The sequence below is a fragment of the Rhinatrema bivittatum genome, chromosome 9 (assembly GCF_901001135.1).
Source record: "Rhinatrema bivittatum chromosome 9, aRhiBiv1.1, whole genome shotgun sequence".
Taxonomy (NCBI): Eukaryota; Metazoa; Chordata; class Amphibia; order Gymnophiona; family Rhinatrematidae; genus Rhinatrema; species Rhinatrema bivittatum.
In genome coordinates, this window is record NC_042623.1 from 32,971,183 (window position 1) to 32,992,201 (window position 21,019).

The 21,019-nt window shown below is 48.8% G+C and overlaps 1 protein-coding gene across 5 annotated transcripts in view; it reads left to right on the forward strand.

The window, feature by feature from the left end:
* The window catches only part of PPP6R2 (protein phosphatase 6 regulatory subunit 2), a 399,948-nt gene that overhangs the window by 190,161 nt on the left and 188,768 nt on the right, over positions 1–21,019 (forward strand). For all 5 annotated transcript variants that reach the window (XM_029615590.1, XM_029615589.1, XM_029615591.1 and 2 more), the window contains exons 7-8: positions 8,186–8,298; positions 19,006–19,119. In XM_029615590.1, the coding sequence (XP_029471450.1) occupies positions 8,186–8,298; positions 19,006–19,119 (227 nt within the window). The remainder of the gene's footprint in view (positions 1–8,185; positions 8,299–19,005; positions 19,120–21,019) is intronic.

Below are 21,019 nucleotides of genomic sequence, written 5' to 3' on the forward strand. Positions count from 1 at the left end.
TCCAATTACAGACTGAGCAAGATGACAGGCACCAAATGATGCAGCTGTTACAATTCATGGATGCTCCCAAGGAAATACCCTCCATCCCTATTCACCAGGTTCTTTTAGATCTTCTAAAAAAGAATTGGGAACACCCTGGTTCCGTAGCCCCAGTCAACCGAAAGGCAGATACCACTTATTTGGTACAGTCAGCCCCAGGGTTCCAGAAACCTCAGCTGGATCACCAATCTGTGGTTGTAGAATCTGCCCAAAAGAGGGCACGACGCTCAAAACCCCATTCTTCCTTCCCCCCCCCAGGTAAGGAGCAGAAATTCCTGGATGCCATTGGCTGGTGTGTCTTCCAGGGTTCAATGCTCATCTCTCGGATCGCCTCTTACCAGCTTTATATGACCCAAAATAGGGTCTTATTCAAGCAGCTACAGGACTTTGCAGAGTCCCTGCCTCAGCAATTCCAGGAACAGCTTCAAACCCGGTACACACAGGTTTTGAGGCAGGGAAGCATGAAATAAGATCCTCTTATATCTTTGACATCGCTTCCAGGGTATCTGCAGCTGCTATTTCTGCAAGAAGATGGGCCTGGCTTAAGTCTTCGGACTTGCGCCCTGAAGTACAAGACAGATTGTCTGATCTGCCCTGCATAGGAGACCATCTGTTTGGTGAATAGATTCAATGGATGGTGGCAGAACTCAAGGAGCATCATGAGACCCTTCGCCAACTCTCTCTGATGCCTTCTGCGTATTCTTCCAAACAGCCATTCAGGAAGGATACTAAAAAGTCATTCTTCCATCCAAAGAAGTCCTATCCACCTTCTAGAACTCGTTCCACGAGATCTTTCCAAAAGGCCCAGTCTCGTCAACCTCGAAAACAAAAGCCGCAAGCAGCTCCTCAGCCGAGCCCTGCTTCCAGTTTTTGACTCCTGCATAGAGAGCAGCAGCCAGCTTCCACTGCCTCAGATACCAGTGGGAGGTCGATTGTGCCATTTCCACAACAGGTGGCACACAATCGCCTCAGACCAGTAGGTCCTGCCATAATCTCTCAGGGTTATCACCTGAACTTTCTCTCCATCCCACCGGACTCCCCACCTCTGCTGATGTGGGGAACGTCGGACCACTCACCACTCCTGGAACAGGAGGTCTCCCTCCTATTCCAGTCCAGAACAATAGAGCCAGTGCCCTACTCCCAAAAAGGCCTAGGATTCTATTCCCAGTACTTTCTAATCCCAAAAAATCCAGTAGCGTTCGTCCAATTCTGGACCTACGTGCCCTCAACAAGTACTTCCACCGAGAAAAGCTCAAGATGGTAACCTTGGGTTCCCTTCTTCCTCTTCTGCAAAGAGGAGACTGGCTCTGCTCTGTAGATCTCCAGGATGCGTACACACACATTGCGATAACTCCACCTCATCGTAAATTTCTGAGATTTCTGTTAGGCCCCAAGCACTATCAGTACCGAGTGCTACCATTCGGCCTGGCATCTGCACCACGTGTCTTCACCAAGTGCCTCATAGTAGTAGCAGCTATCCTCAGGACTCAAGGTGTTCACATCTACCCCTATCTAGACAATCGGTTGATCAGGGCTTCCACTCAGCAAACTGCTCTGTCGTCTCTACATCTTACCTTACACACTCTGATTTCGCTAGGATTTTTCGTCAACTACGAGAAATCCTGCTTAGTTCCATCTCAAACTTTTCTAGAGTAGAAATTTGCCTGGCTATGGAGTTAGCATCATCTTCCAGAGTAGTATTGATCCTACCTTCTACGATATCCAGCCGTGGGTATATTTCTTCTAGTTAGTTCTGGAGCGCTGTTAATTGTGATGAGAGGTTAGTAAATTTACCGTCTAAAGCAGCAACCACTGCAGCTGTGACTTTCTTGGTAAGGGCCTCCAGAGAGATCTGGGAAGCAGAGAGACCTCTTGTAGATTTCCTCCTTCAGCAGGCATCTTTTCCTGTGTTGGCCTCAGGTTTGTTTCTCCTTTTTTCCACTTTTTAGGACCATGGATTTCAGAGATTTGTACATGTATTTGTCAATTGACATAAGATCGTAAAGTAGGTTGAATGTTGAGTCTGTTGGTGCAAGGATGGCTTTGCAACATTTGGATGAAAGATGGATGGTACACAGAGCTCAGGGAAACACATCTGCTCTAGCTCAACACATCACGTGACTCACTGTCTTTATCTTTTAAGCAGTTCTCAATCCATAATAGGACTCTGCATCCTATCCCATGATGTGAGGAAATTAAAATGAGTCTCTCATAGCGTTTATAGACAATTTGGTTCAAATTCCCTTTAATTAAAATAAAACTTTTCAGATCTTTTTTCAACTTGGTCACAATGAGGGCACTTTTCAAAGCCATTTGTTTGGTAAATTGGCTGGTCTGGGAGTTTCTTCTTGAAAATTAGCTGCAAGTACACATTGTAAAAGTATCCACATTCTGTGCAGCTCTGTGGGCTATTTGGAAATTACCCCCTTAAATGAAACATTCTACCCACTAATATTCATAACCCTTTCCTTCTCAAAGTACGAGCATCCATCCCCTTGTTTGGTATACGAAATACCTTTTCACATATATAATGCAGATTTGAATCAACTATATTAGAGGCCTTTCATTGGGATAGTTCATCATTCAACTTTCTCCTTTTTTATATTTGACTGTTTATTAAAATGATAACATGGGGATTTGTCCGCTTCTTGAATGTGAAGAAAAAGGCGTGCATTATTAGAAATTAGTTGGTGTTTAATAAATCCAGATTGGTCAGGGTGAACAAGATGCCGCATAAAATCCCGACATACTGAAAGCCAAAGTTTTGGCAGTTTATAATCCACATCCGCATTTAAAAGAGAGATAGGTCTATAGTTGGATACTAACTGGGGATCCCTACCTGGCTTTGGAAGCACCACTATGAAGGCATCTGTGAAAAAAAGAATTAGATGAGGGATTAGACACTAAATTAGAGAAAAAGTCAAGCAATTGAAGCACACATTGTTTTTGAAAGGCCCCATAGAAATCCACAGTGAAACCGTCAGGGCCAGGAATCTTCCCTTCTCTTCAGAGTTGACAATGCCGTAGCATTTTCCATAGTAGTAGTAGGGCCATCCGGGAGCATCCGTTGTTCTTCAGTAAGGGAGGGATGAGAGAACTGTGAAAGAAACTGGTTAATCTGTGGGAGAGGAGAAGATCCAGACTGATAAAAATCATTATAAAAATAACAAAAAGCATGTAAAATATCAGTGTCAGAGAGTAAAACATCACCAGAGGGAGATTTAATTGCTTGAATATGCATTTTATCCTTTTTCTTTTTAAGGTAGGTGGCTAACAAGTGACCACACTTAATGTTTTCCGCATAATACTGGGCATGCTGAGTGAATAGAAATTTGCCAACATGAGAACTTTAAAGCTTATTATATTTATAACATGTAGTAGGAGTGGATCGAGAAATATGATCATTCTCCAATTTAGCCACCTTTGTCTGTAAAGAGGAAAGGGCTACACACTGCTCTTTCCTAGATCAGTTACTGTAGCTTATTATCTCACCTCTGATAGTAGCTTTAAAGGCAGCCCATAGTATCGGAGAGGAAACATTCAGCAATTTTGTCACAGAGGAAATAAGTGAATGAGGGATCAGCCAGCAAGGCCAAATTGAACTTCCATAAGTGATCTTCTGCAGATGGGGATGTCAGTGTGATACTAAGGGAGATTGCTGCGTGGTCAGAAACCAAAATAGGATGAATGGCAACAGATTAAACTTGGGAAACCAGGGACCCAGATGCCAAAAAATAATCAATACAGGGATACGTGGAATGAGGAGGGGAGAAAAAAGTTTAATTTTTATCAGTGGGGTATAATAATCTCCATGGGTCCACCATACCAGAAGTATCAATGAAATTGACTAGGACCTTATCTGTTTTGGTGTAAGATATTCTGACAGAAGATTGTCTAAAAGGAGATCTGATTAAAGTAATCTATTATCAATTTAGAGGATCCCATTCCCAAAACCTGAGCAAAGATTGCATGAAAAAAATCAGGGTCATCAGTATTGGGCACATAAAGATACAAAAGAATCAGTCCCTAGCATTGCTTGCATGGATACCCAGCGACCCTCAGGATCTGCCATATGATGAGTGACATGAACCCCCAACCTTTTGTGAAATAAAATGGCCACTCCTTTCTTCAAATGTTGTGCGGGACTAAAGAATGCCTCACCCACCCAAGCTTGTTTCAACTTAAGGGATTCTACAGAAGATAGGTGAGTCTCCTGGAGCAGAGCCACATCAGCATGCAAGGGCTGCAAATGTTAATCTGTTTCCTTTTGATAGGGTGTGAAAGGCCATTAACATTGAAGGAAATTATCTGCAAGGAAGAAGCAATAGTAGCCATAAGAAGACATGGAGACATAGGAAGCACAACATGCAGAGATAAATGGACATGAGGAAAGAACAATGACAAAATAACAGTGGGAAAACAGCCCTGGTGAGGAACATAACAAAAAAAGAAGAATAAACACAGAGAGAGTGCGAAAAGAGTATCCTTAGCCAAATGATTGGCAACATGTATAAAATGAGCCTCAGGGCAGGGCCAGTAGCTAAACAAGAGCCAGCTGAAAGCAGAAAATGAGGCTTCGCCTATAGAAGAAAAACACAAAAAAATCGCATAGTGCATAAAAAGACCATCAAATCCAAAAAGGAACTTCGACCACTATCAAAACTGTCTGTTACATTGCAGTCCGCATCAGCAAAGAATTAAGCTGGCACATCAAGATAATTATTGAAAAAATAAAAATGATGCTCCCAGCAGAAAAAATGAGGTAGTATAGATCATAGGCAAAGACCATATATTCATGTCACCATGTATTGCATAGTCTCCAAAGAGGTAAGAAACAAAGCAAGATCTTCTGGCATGTCAAAGGATCTGGTCTGGTTGTGGCAAGTCACTTTCATTCGCTCAGGGTAAAGGAGGCCATAACAGGCCCCCAACAATTGTAGACAGGGACGTAGGGCCAAAAAGGCCTTGCGCTTCACCACTGTAGATTTGGCCAAATCCGGAATGAAAAGAAGAGAGTTCCCTTGATATATAACTGGCGATTGATAGCATGCCGCTGAAAGGATCGCCAGAGCTTGCGGGTATCCGAGTACCTTTAAAAATTATCAGTTTGGGAAATCTAGAAGATTTCAGCGGCCTAGATGGTATCCAGTACGCCTTCTCAATTTGGAAGGGCAAATCAAAGGAGAGCCAAAGCAGGCTGGGACCATAGTTGTTAGAAAGCTTATCAGATAAGACCCCTCTGATCCTTCAGGAATGCCGCAAAACCAAACATTGTTCCAGCGATTCTGGTTAGTCAGGTACTCCATGTCCCTCTGTAAGCATTCCACTTTTTGGGTAAGTTGAGGGAGCGGGCTGGTTGCTAACAGCAATGACGCTGTTTAGGATTCGATATCATCAAGCTGCACTTGAAATGTGAACATTTTCTGGGACGTCGCAGACAAATCCAGCTGGATCACAGACATCGCATCTATATTGACCTGTATCATTTCCTTGAGCTGCTGGAGCTCCATAAGCATGAGCTCAGCCGACACCGTTGATTTTGTATGCATCACCTTCTCCAATGTCGGGAGATCTTGCTTCGCACGTTTCATGCCAGCAGCCGCTGTGAAAGCGGCTTCTATCTTGCCCAACTTCATCCCTGACATTACCAGGCACTAATAGTAAGGAGGTCAAAGTTGGTCGTGACAAATTATAGGGCATAGGGTAGAAATCAGAAAAGGATCTTGGAGAGCAGCTAGGTCAAGCAGCCATCTTGATCGCTGCTCAAGAGCACCCCCTCTCTCCACAAGAGTTTGTATTGTATCTCCCGCAGAGTAGTGTCTTCCGTCAACTCAGGGATGTGCTTTATAGTGTGGAGGAAATGGAAGTCGTTTAAATCTGGTAGTTCTGTCTTCCTTTTAGCATGTAATTGAACACAAGAAACCTCAGGCTTGAGCCAAACTAAGGATTTATGAATACATGCTATGCCCAACCTGTTACGTTTATCCACTTGAAAAAAATCCTCAAGCTGTTCCACAAAAATACCACCAAGGTGGGCTTTCAGCAGGGAAAAAACATAGTGACAAAGTTGTAAATATGCAAGAAAGGAAGTAGGAGATAGAGCAAAGCGCATTTGTAACTCTGCATACGTCTCCATGATACCGTGGGCATCTACCACATCGGACAGAGAAACCGCCTCCTGCAAAGCCCACTGAGAAAAGGTAGAGACCTGTATGCCAGTCGTAAAATCCAAATTACCCTGTTTAGGTAAATAGACTGAGACTTTCGAACTCTATCCCAACTTGTAGCAAAGGTATTTCCACGCCTTACGTAAGGCAATTAAAGAAAAATTGCAACGTATAGACAGAGGTAAATGAGCCAAATGCGTATGAAGCACATACAGAGGGTCAAGAGGCCTAATCAGCTCCTTCTCTAGCACCAATAGGGTAAAATGTGACTAATTAAACACCCAGTCCTTAACATGTCTCAACAAGCAGACCATATTATACTCCTCTAAATCCGGTATCCCCAAAGCCCCCTGGCGACAAGGTCCTATCAAATTTTCTATAGAAACCCAAGCCCTCTTCCCCCTCCAAACAAAGCAAGGCAAGATAGCATAAATTAACTTAACATCCCTCATCTGAAGTCTCAGGGGAACAGTTTGCGAGATAATAAGCATTTTAAATTTCATCTTGCCAGGCACCGAAAAAGGTAAATCCTTCCAGGCCAAGCACTTGTTCTTTAGAGATTTTAAAAGGGGGAGGACATTTGTCATAAATCTTGGCTAAAGATGTAGATAGTCTTACCCCCAAATAACGAAAGGAGTCCCTGGCCCATTTAAGAGGAATTTCCTTTTCCCTATCCACCTGATAATGCACCGGCGAGGCCATCGCTTCAGATTTGCTCACGTTTAATTTAAAGTCCGTAAAGGAGCCAAATAGCGCAAATTTCTCCATCAGAGCGGGCAGTGAGTTCATGGGATTGCTAATATGCACCAGCAGATCATCCGCAAAAGCCGCAACTTTAAATGTGGTGGCACTGACCGAGATACCAGATATATCCGCATTTTGTTAGATAGCCCTCAATAACGGTTCCAGCGATTAATTTAAATAAAAAGTGACCAGGGGCAACCTTGCTGCATACCGTGCTATAGTGAAAATTCAGAGGTTAGAGAGCCATTTATTAAAATTTGAGCATTGGTTGCTGAGAAAAGTAAGTGGACCCCCTGCATCCATGCGCTGCGGAACCCAAACTTCTCCAAGACAAAGAAAAGATAATCCCAAGCTACTCGATCAAAGAGTTGAAACTGATCAGTAAAGAAGGCATCATGCGAGAGGTGCTCTACGCCATAGAGGTTAACGCCCATCTCACATTAAACACAGGGTGCCTGCCCCTGCACAAAACCCACCTGGTGATCCCCCACCAACTCGGGTATAACACAGGGCAAGGGATCCGCATAGATTTTAGCAAGTAATTTAACATCAAAGTTCAACAGTGATATTGGCCTATATGAACTTGGCTGAAGAGGGTCTTTACCTTTTTTTAGGGGTGAGTCTAATCAGGGCCATATTGGCGTGGGACAGGAAAGATTGCTGTTCAAGTAAATGTTCATAAAAAAAAAGGAGCAATGGAAAAGCTACTGGCGTCCAGTTTCCGAGTCCGTGGCTGTCAGCGGGCTCGAGAACCGACGTTGGCAAAATTGAGCGTTGGCTGTCAAACCCGCTGACAGCCGCCGCTCCGGGCAAAAAGGAGGCACTAGGGGGTGCTAGTGTCCCTAGCGCCCCCTTTTGCCTGTTTCTACCACTGAGCCTCATTTAAATACTGAATTGCGCTCTCAGGCGAGTGGCCTGTGCGCACGCCGGGAGAGCGGGAGTTCGCCCGCTCTCCTGCGGACTTTACTGAATCGGCCCGTCTGTAACTAATTTTGTGCAGCTTCTAGCCAGTGCCCCTACTTCCTTATTCCTACCTAATGTACCCTGCTTCTTACCTGTTTACTTAGTCTGCTCATGTCTGTATGTATCCATTATATATGTACTCCGTGCCTTATTTTATGTAATCCACTTTGGGCCTACCTTTAAGAAAAGGCAAAATATCAATGCTTCTAAATATTAAGCTAAAATAAATAAATAGTTAATTCCCTGTTAATATTTTTTTTTTTTTTTTATAGAGGCAATCCAATGCTTCTCAGACTCTGTGTGATGTTATCAGAGTGAGCCGTGACCAGAGCAACCAGCTACAAGAGGTTCCTGAGCCTGACCCTCTCCTCACTGCACTGGAATCGTAAGTCTGTGGTTCATAACAGGAAGTGGTTGGCAGTAGAGAAAGAGGAGTGATGATGTACACTTTGCCGATGATGACTGTGTAACCCCATCTCGCGAGGCAGGCTGCACTTCGATGGGGGCCATAAACTTGTTTGTAATTCTTTGGGGCAGGGACACCTGACTAACTCTTCTTGCAGACTCTTTCCCCAGGATGTGGATCCTTTTTATGGGGTGGGGGGAAGAGTTAACTTTCAGGGCCCAAATGATAGTGACTTCTCTCTTTGTGTTGTCCCTGGGAGAAGGGCCTCACGACCTTTGTTTCTCAGTCTGAATCCCTTGGGAGAGGGATACACGTACTCGCTGTGTGCCCAATAACCATGCTAGAGTCACTTGGAGTTCAATAGGCAGATGAAATGGCACAATTAAACAAATCTCCGTTTATTTAGTCTTGTTTTCAGGCAAGGGAGCCTGGATTAGGTGAAGTGGAGGCCCCAGTGGGCAAGGTAACCCTAAAATGGTCAGGAAATCCCTTCCAATGATGACCAAAATCCTGTCCTTAGACAGAGAGTCCAAACCTCTTTCTCTCCAGGGTGAAAAAAATCAAATGGGTGTCCTGAATGGTGTAATTAGATTCTTCCTCACAGTTAACACATCTTTTCTTCGTTCTTTTTCCTGTGGGGATCCCAGTTGTGAGGAATCCTTTTCCAATCAGCAACTTGGGCTGCTTTTCGCTCCAGGCAGGAAAGAGGGCAAAAATCTTCCTCCTGGGCAGCTAACCAAAATTGTTCTTATCCCCCAAAAATACTACCACTGGAGTTGTAGTGGGTCACCACTTCAGATGGGCAGATCTTCCCTATCCCTGGGCTTCCCTGTGCCCTGAATCCAGGAAAGGCCCCAGGTGTCTTGTGAGGCTCCTGCCAAGCAAAGACCAAAATCCCCAAAACTAGTCCCAGGACAACCATTGTGCACTAGTGGAGAGGGATACAGCAGTGGAGTCTTCGACCCGTCCAAAAGGGTCCCAGGCAGGATGGAGCCCAGGCCTCTAGGTGGGCCAGAAATCAACCAAGGGAAAAAGTCTCCAACCTTCCTCCAAAACAGCAAACTATACTGCCCCCCCCCCTCCTCCCCCGCCACAAGCTGTCTATAGAAAGCTGCTATGTAACATCACAGGAGGGGACTGTCCATCCCAGCACCCTCAATGGGGAGGGGCTGTATTGCATGGATCCTCCAGCGCTGCTGCTAAAGTTTTGTTGAATGTACACCGACATGATGTTACTAAACGAATGTCGGTATATAAAGAACCTCAAATAAATAATAAATAATTATCTCTCATTCCCTGTACGTACTAGGATCAGTCCAGACCGTGGGTTATGTCCCCCGTCCAGCAGATGGAGTCAGAGCAAACTTCCGAGGGTGCTGACATATAAGCAGGTGCACCCTCCAGGTATCCTCAGTATCTCTCTGACTCCAGCAGATGCGAGTGGGGGAACCTTTGCTTCCCCAGTTGGTGGCTTCTGCCCCACTATTTCTATCTTTTTCTTCTCAGGACAGGATCAAGCAGGCCTGGGTTCTAAATTATTAAATAGAGTTTAAAAAAAAAAAAAATATATATATATTTTCTCTTCTCCTCAGGGAGTCTCTCTGAGCCCCTGCCCGGGTCTTGCAGCCCTGGTTAGCTTGCCAGCAGGACTAATTTCTCATTTGTCTGCCCTTTGTTCTTCTGTTTTTTCCTCCTCTCTCCGGCGGTAAGTTTCTGTTGCTGTTATTTTCCTTTCACAGCTTCGCCGTCGGACGGCTCAGGGGCACGCTGGTGGAGCCAGCCTCTCCCCTGTTTGGAGCGCCGCGATTCGCACCCCTCCCCCTCGGCCCTGCGACGTGTTCATTCCCCGGGGCCACGGCAGCAGGGAAGTCCCATTCCCCTGCTGCTCCTGAGGGGAGGGTTCGCGGAGTTGAGCCTGGGCGGACGAGCCCGCTCCTCCCGCGGCGCGGTTTCCCCGGATCGGGCCCCAGGGGCGGTCGCTGAAGGGGTTCTCCCTCCCGACCGGACGCCATGCAGCGATTTCAGGGGGCTACCGGCGCCGACCCGGGGCAGGGCGGATCGCGGGATGTCTCCTCCGGCGTCGCTCTCCCCGGGGGGGAGTCCGGACCGGCTTCCCCGCCTTTTTCGCCGTCAGGCTCAGAGCGCCGCGGCTTGAGGGGAAAGGCCCCGCCCCCTTCTTTGGCGGGAGCGGCGGCCATCTTAGAGCTAGAGAGCGCTGCTGACTCGGAAGCTGAGGAGTCACAGCATGGGTTTTCGCCGCGCTTGAGGCCGATTCGAGCCTCATCCTCCCCCCCCATCGCTTCGGGCCCCTCCACGGACCTCGCCCTCGCCGTCCCTCCACCGGCAGGGGGGTTTACGGCGGATTTTGTTCTCCTAATGCACCAGGCGTACCGCCAGAGCCTGCAGCCGGCGGGGGGGGTCGCCCGGCGGTGGTCAAGCGAACCCCACGCCCGCGAAGATGCCCCGGCTGGTGGGGGTGGGGGGGCCAATCCAGCGCCCTTGGGGGGCGGACAGAAGACGCTCCTGGCTCTTCCACCCAGCGGAGCGACCCCACCGCAGGACCCTGGGAGTGACCCGGCTTCGGCTGATGAGGATTCGCTCCTGGCAGCGCACCTGGAGTGTGACGACCCACGGGTGCTCCGGATCTTCCGAAAGGAGGAGCTGTCTGACCTCATCCCACACGTCCTCCAGGAATTGGATCTCGACCCGCCCGTCGAACCGCCTGGGCCTCCGGCTCCCTCCGTAGCCTCAGCAAGCTCCAAAGGGGACCCTGTCCTGGCGGGCCTACGTCCCCGATTCATGAGTCTTTCCTACACCTTTTGGTACGGGAATGGGACACGCCGGAGGCGTCGCTCAGAGTGGGCAGAGCCATGGACAAGCTTTACCCTCTCCCCGGAGACTTCTTGGACCTGCTTAAAGTACCCAAGGTCGACTCGGCAGTCTCTGCCGTCACCAAGAGGACCACGATTCCCGTTACAGGGGGAACGGCCCTCCGCGATGTCCAAGACAGGAAGTTAGAAGTCTGCCTCAAGAAGATCTTCGAGGTCTCTGCGCTGGGGGTCCGCGCAGCTATTTGTGGTTCACTCACCCAGCGTGCGGGGCTACGGTGGGTGCAGCAGCTCCTTACTTCACAGCAATTGCCATCTGAGGAAGCGGCGCAAGCGGACAGGCTGGAAGCCGTCATTGCCTACGGGGCCGATGCTCTCCACGACTTGCTGCGGGTCCTGGCGAGGACCATGGTTTCGGCTGTTTCCGCCAGGCGACTGCTGTGGCTTCGGAATTGGGCGGCGGACGCCTCGTCCAAGTCCAGCCTAGGCTCTCTACCCTTTAAGGGGAAGTTCCTTTTCGGCGAGGATCTTGACCAGATCATTAATTCCCTGGGGGAAAACTCCGTACATAGGTTGCCCGAGGACCGCCAGAGGTCATATCGTCCGCCCAATTCCTTCTCCAGGAATCGGTCCCGCTCTCAACGGCGATTTCGGAGCGCCAAGCCCCAGGGTCCGAGAAACCCCTCGAACAGGTCTCAGTCTTGGACCCGGTCCTTTCGTGGCCGCAGACCACCAAGGGATTCTTCGGCGCAGGGAGCTTCCGGCAAGTCCAACCAATGATGTCAGGCCGGCCCACTTCCCCCTCCCGAGGATCGGAGGACGACTAGCCGGGTTTTACGAGGAGTGGGCCAACATCACCACGGATCAATGGGTCCTGGATATTCTAAGGCACGGCTACGCGTTGGATTTGCGGCATCGCCCCAAAGACAGATTCGTCTTCTCGCCCTGCGGGGCAAGTCACAAACGCCTGGGAGTACAAAGCACGCTGGACCGGCTCCTAGCCCTGGGGGCCATCTCTCCCGTCCCCTCCGGAGAGGTGGGCTCGGGTCATTATTCCATCTACTTCGTGGTGCCCAAGAAGGATGGATCCTTTCGTCCCATTTTAGATCTCAAGGAAATCAACAAGGTCCTCTGGATACCCCTGTTTCGCATGGAAACCCTCCGCTCGGTAATAGCGGCCGTTCATCCGGGGGAGTTCCTAGCTTCCCTGGATCTGACGGAAGCCTACTTACACATTCCGATACGTCCGGACCATCACAGGCTCCTCCGCTTCAAGATACTGGGACAACACTTCCAGTTCCAGGCCCTCCCCTTCGGGTTGGCGACGGCACCCAGGACGTTCACCAAGATCATGGTGGTGGTGGCGGCTGCGCTCCGGCGAGAGGGCATTCTAGTACATCCTTACCTGGACGATTGGCTCATCCGAGCGAAGTCCCTCTCTCAGGGGCAGCAGGCGGTCGACCGGGTGGTCGGATTTCTGCAGTCTCTAGGCTGGGTAGTCAACTTCGGCAAGAGCAGTCTCCTTCCGTCTCGGCAGCTGGACTTTCTCGGAGCACGCTTCGACACCGCTCAAGGCAAAGTCTTCTTGCGGCCGGACAAGGCCCAGGCGCTGAGGGAGCAAATCCTCCATTTTGCTGCTCTCCAGGTCCCAATAGCGAGGGATTACCTGCAGATCCTGGGCTCGATGGCCTTCGCAATCAACCTGGTACCTTGGGCCTTTGCACACCTGAGGCCCCTACAGAGGGCGCTACTCTCGCGGTGGAAACCGGTCTCGCAGGACTATCAGGCGATACTACCTCTGCCGCCGGCGGCCAGACTCAGTCTTCGGTGGTGGCTAGACCCCAAGAACCTGGCGCAGGGCTGTCCCCTGGAGTCGCCGGAATGGATTGTGGTCACAACCGATGCCAGTTTGACCGGCTGGGGGGCCGTGTGTCTCAGAAGCTCAGCTCAGGGGCAGTGGACACAGGAACAGGCGTCCTGGTCGATCAACCGCCTGGAGACCAGAGCAGTCCGTCTGGCGCTCATTCAATTCCTGCCTCTCATCCGGCAACGTGCGGTCCGGGTTCTCTCGGACAATGCGACCACGGTAGCCTACATCAACCGACAGGGAGGCACCAAGAGCCCGGGGGTGGCCCTCGAAGCGGCCCGTCTCATGGCCTGGGCAGAGCGGTTCCTCGACCGCCTGGCGGCCTCCCACATCGCAGGCGTGGACAATATTCAGGCGGACTACCTGAGTCGGCAGACGTTGGACCCGGGGGAATGGGCTCTCTCCAACGAGGCAATGTCACTCATCACTCGGCGCTGGGGAGCTCCCGCCATGGACCTCATGGCAACGTCGGGCAACGCAAAGGCTCCGCGGTTCTACAGTCGGAGGAGAGATCACGGGGCGGAAGGAGTGGACGCCCTGGTGCTACCCTGGCCTCCTCATGTTCGGCTGTACGTCTTCCCGCCGTGGCCTCTGGTGGGCAAGGTGGTGCGAAGGATAGAGGATCATCCAGGGCAGGTCATTCTGGTGGCGCCGGAATGGCCGCGGCGCCCGTGGTTTGCGGACCTGCTCAACCTGGTAGTGGACGGACCTCTGTGATTGTCACACCTTCCGCGGCTACTCCATCAGGGTCCGGTATTTTCGGACCAGGCGGAACACTTTTGTCTCGCGGCCTGGCTTTTGAAAGGCAGAGTCTCCTGCGCAAGGGATACGCAGTAACCGTGGTAGACACTCTTCTCAAGGCACGTAAGACCTCCACTTCAGTCGCCTATGTACAGGTCTGGAAGGTGTTTGAGGTCTGGTGTGCTGGACATGGAGCCTCCGCAACGGCGCCTTCGCTCCGTCAGGTCCTGGCCTTCCTCCAGGAGGGCTTGGAGAAGGGTCTCTCCTACAACTCCCTGCGTGTGCAAGTCTCTGCTCTAGCCTCCCTGGCTCGTACCACGGGAAATCCAAATCCTTCGTCTCACCCGGACGTCTCGCGCTTCCTCAAAGGAGTCAAGCACCTGCGGCCGCCGGTGCGACATCCCTATCCCTCCTGGAATCTCAACTTGGTGCTCCGGATCCTTGGTAAGGCTCCCTACGAACCGCTGCGACAGGCCTCCCTTAAGGACGTCACCCTTAAGACGGTGTTCCTGGTGGCCATAGCCTCGGCAAGGCGCATCTCCGAGCTTCAGGCGCTCTCGTGCCGGGAACCGTTCCTACGCTTCACGGACTCGGGAGTTTCCATTCGAACGGTTCCTTCGTTCCTACCTAAGGTGGTGTCCTCCTTCCACTTGAACCAGTGGGTGGAACTGCCGGCCTTCCCGGCAGATGCGCCCCAGGCCCTCCGGCGCCTCGACGTGAAGCGCTCTCTGCTGCGCTACCTGGAAGTGACCAATGAGTTCCGGACGTCCGACCATCTCTTTGTGCTTTGGTCCGGGAACAAGAGGGGACTGCAAGCGTCTAGGACTACCATCGCAAGGTGGCTCAAGGAAGCGGTGTCCTCGGCCTACATAGGCGCCGGGAAGGCTCCCCCGGAGGGGGTCTGGGCTCATTCGTTGCGTGCCCTGGCCATGTCCCGGGCGGAGTCTCAACATGTTCCAATTCAGGAAATCTGTCGCGCGGCTACATGGAAGTCGCTACACACCTTCTCGAAGCATTACCGGTTGCAAATGCCGGTAGATGAGGCGGGTTCCTTTGGGGACAGGGTCCTCCGAGCAGGGTCTTCAGGGACCCACCCGGTTTAGGGAAGCTTTGGTACATCCCACGGTCTGGACTGATCCTAGTACGTACAGGGAAAAGAAAATTATTCCTTACCTGCTAATTTTCGTTCCTGTAGTACATAGGATCAGTCCAGACGCCCACCCGGGTTTCTTTTCTTCAGTAATGGTCAGACGCCTGCTCGTGTACGTTCTATCTCCTGTCCCTCCAACTCCTGCATTCTGATGTTTTGTTGTGGTTGCCTAGTTCTTCACAGTTCTCCTTGCAAGTTGCATTGGTTATATGTTCTGTGGTTACAATTTGATTGGCGCTTGATCCATTCTACTTTCTGTCTAGTGTTGTTTTTCGCTAGGCTTTGATATTCTCGATACTGAGGATCCCTGGAGGGTGCACCTGCTTATGTCAGCACCCTCGGAAGTTTGCTCTGACTCCATCTGCTGGACGGGGGACATAACCCACGGTCTGGACTGATCCTATGTACTACAGGAACGAAAATTAGCAGGTAAGGAATAATTTTCTTCTAACTGCACTAGCTGGCATGTCCCAGGCCTTACCAGTAACTGAACTGGCTCTCGGTTACAATTAGGCCACATAACATGTGTGTTTGAAACTTCGTCAATCCAGCAGGTGTGTTGCGACAAGGTGGAAAAAGTCCAAAAATAATCATATAAACATTACAAAAGCAATTTGCTTTACACAGTTCAACTTTTGACTCAGTTCTTCATTATTCATATACCCTCCTATACTTTTGTAATGTTTATATGATTAAATGGGGTGTGTATACTTTCTATATTTTTATTCATTCAATTCTCCTCTGCTAATTTGGCCATGCGGATTATGGTCCTATCCTATTTTTACCCTCGTGTTTTTGTTTCTGCAGAGATTCCTTTCAATGGTGTATTGCCAATGATGTTCTGTGTTACTCGTCCCTCCCGATGCAGCCCTAGTGAAACACGGTCCCGTGTTGGGGGACTAATGGTCAAATATTTATTGAAACACTTGGAATTAATGTTTCTCTGCTATTTAATTGATTGTTTGAAACTTATTTTTGGACCTTTTCTCCCTTGTCGCAGCACACCTGCTGGATTGATTAATATTTAGTGTGTTTGCTCGTCATTTCACACGTTGTTGTGGAGGTTTGAAACTTCAGCCAGATCGAGGTTACTTTCCAGTGGCTATGTTGAGTGTCTGTTGTTGGAGAGGGAGAGAAGAAGATGAAATGCTTAAGTCTGGGGACGGGTCCTGCTCTGAGAAGTGATTGCTAGAGACACAGGAGATGTTTGTTCAGACAGTGCTGAGTGAGGCCAGCAGAGGAGAAATGCAAGTATGTAAATAGTGACAGGGCAGTGGAACACCTTTGTGGTTGGGAGGGAACAAACCAGCCAACCTGTTCCCTAACTCTTGCCCCCCCCCCGCCCCTCGCCTGTCGTCCTCTGACCCCATGCACCGATACAGGGTTTTTAGTGATCAGTGCTGGGAAGGGGGAGGAGCAGCATAAAGAATAGGGGTAGGGGAAGAAATAAAGGGATCTCGGAAGAGGGAGACAAGCACGGAATCTCAGGGAGGAAAGGCAGAATGAGCGGGCATTTGGGAATGAGAGGAGAGGGGATTTTTTAGCTAATGCATAAGAACATGCCTTACTGGGTCAGACCAAGGGTCCATCAAGCCCTGCAACCTGTTTCCAAAAGTGGGCAATCCAGGCCATAAGAACCTGGCAAGTTCCCAAAAACTAAGCCTATCCCATGCTACTGATGCCAGTAATAGCAGTGGCTATTTTCTAACGGGCCGATGCACTAAAGTGCGCTCAGGCCGAGTGCACTGTTAACCCCCGGTTGGACGTGTGTTTTCAACGCGCTATTTTTACCCCTTATACAGTAAGGGGTAATAGCGCGTGGAAAATGTGCGGGCAACCCCCTTCCCCCCCCCCCCCCTCCCGAAACTAATAGCGCCCGCAACATGCAAATGCATGTTGATGGGCCTATTAGTTATTCCCACACGATACAGAAAGTAAAATTGCAGCCAAGCTGCACATTTTACTTTCAGAAATTAACGCCTGCCAAAGGCAGGAGTTGATTTCGGCCAGCATCAGGAAAGTGTACAGAAAAGCAGAAAAAACTGCTTTTCTGTACACCCTCCGACTTAATATCATAATGATATTAAGTCAGATGCCCCAAAAAAAAAATAAATTTTTAAATCTGCCCGCGGGTTGGAAGACGGACACTCAATTTTGCCGGCATCCGTTTTCTGAACCCGTGGCTGTCAGCGGGTTCGAGAACTGACACCTGTAAAATTAAGTGTCGGCTGTCAAACCCTCTGACAGCCGCCGCTTCTGTCAAAAAAGAGGCGCTAGGGACGTGCTAGTGTCCCTAGGGCCTCCTTTTACTGCGGGCCCTCATTTGCATATTTTTCTTTCTGAATCGCGCGGCCAGGAGAGCGGGCACTCGCCGGCTCTTCCACGGGTTTTTCTGTATCGGCCTGTAATAGCAGGTAATGGCATTCTCCTCCAAGAACTTATCCAAACCTTTTTTAAACACAACTATACTAACTGCACTAACCACATCCCCTGGCAACAAATTCCAGAGTTTAATTGTGCGCTCGGTGAAAAAGAACTTTCTCCGATTAGTTTTAAATGTGCCCCATGCTAACTTCATGGAGTCCTTCTATTATCCGAAAGTGTAAATAACTGATTCACATCTACTCTTTCAAGACCTCTCATAATTTTAAGCACCTCTATCATATCCCCCCTCAGCCGTCTCTTCTCCAAGCTTGAACACTCCTAACCTCTTTAGTCTTTCCTCATAGGGGAGCTGTGCCTTTTCTTTGTTAGCTTAAGACAAAGTACATTAGAGACACTGTAGGTGTTTCTCTGTTCCCAGAAAGCTTACAATCCAAGCGCTTCATTTACTAAGCTTTTTTCCCCATAGACATAGAATGGGAGAAAAGCCTTAGTAAATCAGGCCATAAGTTTATACCTGATGCAATGGAGGGTGAGCGACTTGTCCAAGGTCACAAGGAGAAGCAGTGGGATTTGAATCATAGCTTCCCTGGTTCTCAGCTACTCCTCCACTGGAAATGGGATGAAAGAAGAGGAGGCATGGAGGAGATGAGAAAGAAGGTGGATCCACTCATACATGTCCTCCCAATTCCAGTTCCTTCATATATACACACGCCCTCTGATTTCCTCACTCCTTTCACATTCCTTCCAATTTCCTCAATCCACCAGTACCCCCAGGTCCCTTTCATGCACTCTCTCACTCCTCCTGTAACTCCCCTTTCAATCACACACACACACACAGACCATCTCCTCCCCCCAACACACACAGACACACACACCTCTCTTGTATCTATTCCTGTTCCCCTTCCCCTGCTGAGGGGCTGGAATGTTGCACTGATAGCTTTGAACTACTTGGCTATAAGCTTGACTTGCTGGCCCATGTGCAAGGGAATGGGTTCAAGAAGCTACTGCTGCTGATAGATTAGTGTGCCTGGATCAGCAGCCAGTAGGGAGAGAAAAATGCACCAACCAACAACACTACTGCTGCTGCCACTCAACCCAGGCCCTGGTCGCCTGCGGCTGGAACCTTAATTGCACAGCAAGGACCAGATTCTGAGGCAGAATCGCGGGAGACCCGTGGCCCAAAGTTGTTCACATGGTGGCCTGGGTGGCCCACCCATTCCAATGCTTATGAGTACAGAGCTGAAAAGCCATTCTGTCCAGGTCTCGTTTTTATGCTTTCGAAGCTGTCCCAGGGTACTTAATCTCATGAAATCTCTACAGTCAGCGTAACATGCACAGAGATGACATTAGTTCTGAGGGATTGGGGGAGGAGTGGAGTATTCCAGGAAGGAAGTTGGGTATACATTTATTTCCAAAGCAGTAATGATACCTTTAGTTATTAGTAGCTGGTAAAGGTTTAGCTAGAAGCAAACTAAGCTGGGCATGTTTCATCCCGGGCAAGTACACTGCAGTGTCAGCAGTGGTTGAGAGCTCATGTCCCTGTGCCTGAACTAAAATGTTTTCCTTTTGGATATAAAGTGAGAACTTGACCACCTGATGCTAAATTGTGACCCTGCCTGATGCATGCTTAATGTGCATAAGTAATTTAGCAGTATTTTTCCGCTTTGTGCAGTCACATTGCAATAAGTACTGTGCTTTGTGTATTTGTTTCACAGACAGGAGTGTGTGGAGCAACTCCTCAAGAACATGTTTGATGGTGAGAGGACAGAAAACTGTATAGTGAATGGAACCCAGATTTTGTTAACCTTGTTAGAGACCAGGAGGTCAGGGTAAGATCATCCATTTCTTTGAAGCTCATGTTTATTAATAATAATAATAATAATAATAATAATAATAATAAGCTTCTACGGAGCCTTGTATCCAAGAATCTCTGAACATTTTACAGACAAGTCACAGATCTAATACCAAGTTAGTGCTGGTTCTTATTTCGTTCACCTCAGAAAAATGACTGCTTGAGTCTACGCTAGTGTTGTTTGAATCAGCAGAACTGCCTTTCTACCTTGTACCCTCACACTGTCCTTTAGGAGATAATGTAGCATTTTATAACATGATACTGCTAGCAATGCATGTTGTTCTTGATTTAACTTGTATATGTTTTTGTCACCGCTTAGGCCTTTTTAGTGTTAGGCGGTTTATAAATGTAATACTTATTCTCACTTCATTTACTTTCCCTGTTCATCTAATTCTGCACCAGTGTTTTTTCCAAGACTTTGTTTTCTTTATAATAATAGTTTACCATGTATAAGCGCATATTATGTAGTTTACCATGTATAAGCGCATAAACCCAAGTTACTACCTCCTTGTTATATGTAACTTTCGCCTCTTGTTAAATGGTTGACTAAGTTATACCCCTTGTTACAGGTAAACCGATTTGATATGAATTTATTCATGAAGGTCGGTATAGAAAAGTGTTAAATAAATATTTTCCTCTTTCCTAAAGCCTAATGACAAAATAGTGCTGCAGCCCTCGATACCCTGTTTTACTGCAATCATAGTGTTAATTATTTGGTCTTGATTGTGTATGTAGTTTAATACATCACCTAGTTTCTTGGCTTAAGCAAGTCATAAATTCTCAATAAAGATAAATTAGGAGGAGTTTCCTAATTCTGCCCATTCTTCATACTAGCGCAATGCTAACAGAATTGCTTGCTGTCGTCTTTCTGTTCATGATCCTTCATGCTATCTGCATTCATGGTGTTCCTGAAAATTTTTATTTTTATTTTCCTTGTCTTGAAAACATAGCAGATAAGGATTACTTGGTCTACCTAGTCTATCCATTTATGCCTGCCTGTTGTGATGTCACAGGCCTTACCTGATCTATGGTTTTCTCCGAGGGCAGCAGGATGTTAGTTCTCACACATGGGTAACCTCATTGGGTGGAACCTGGTCCGGAACTTTGATCTCAAAGATTCTAGAACTTTCAAACATGCCCTACTGAGCATGTGCAGCTGTAGTTATCACCCTATCCCCTAGGCAGAGTCCCTCAGACCATGGTCATCCTTGATGCCGTCTAAGTGCCAGGGTGCCCTCGATACCATCAAGGTGCGTGACTCCCATAAGAGCCACGTGCGCCAGCAAGTACCACGCTTTGAGTGCGCTGATTGGGCCTTCTGTACCAAAGGTGACTGCGGGTGCCGTAGTGTATCGATGCACCAGAGGAATGACATCTACCTTAGCATCATCGAGCACCTTGGGCCTTGATGTAGTGGAGTAGCAGCACAGACCTCTGGTGTCGGCGACCAGGACTACCATCAAATGTTGTGGTCCCCCTCAATGCCATCGGAGCCACCACTGAGGTGCATGCGTGGCTGCCCTTGACGCCATCAACTGCCGGGGCTCCTGAGAGCCCTCGAGCACCACTGAAGCCCTCCAGTGACAGGGGTTTTGGCAAACTTGGTGCTGTCAAGTGCTGGAGTTGCCATCAACTCAAGTACCCTGGAACACAGAGGCATCCAGGCATAGTGATCCGATGCCTTCGAGGCTCCTTTGCGGTGTCCAGATGGGACACCGAGGGGCATCGTGCTGTCCCATCATAGCTATCAGGCATCATGCTCTCGGGGGCCCTGAGCCTCTGGATTGGGAAGCATCAGAGTCCCTGCCTGGCTTCGTGCACCATTTGGTGCTAATGAGTGCTAGGGTTGCAACTGAAGTTATTGTTAGCTATAGCCA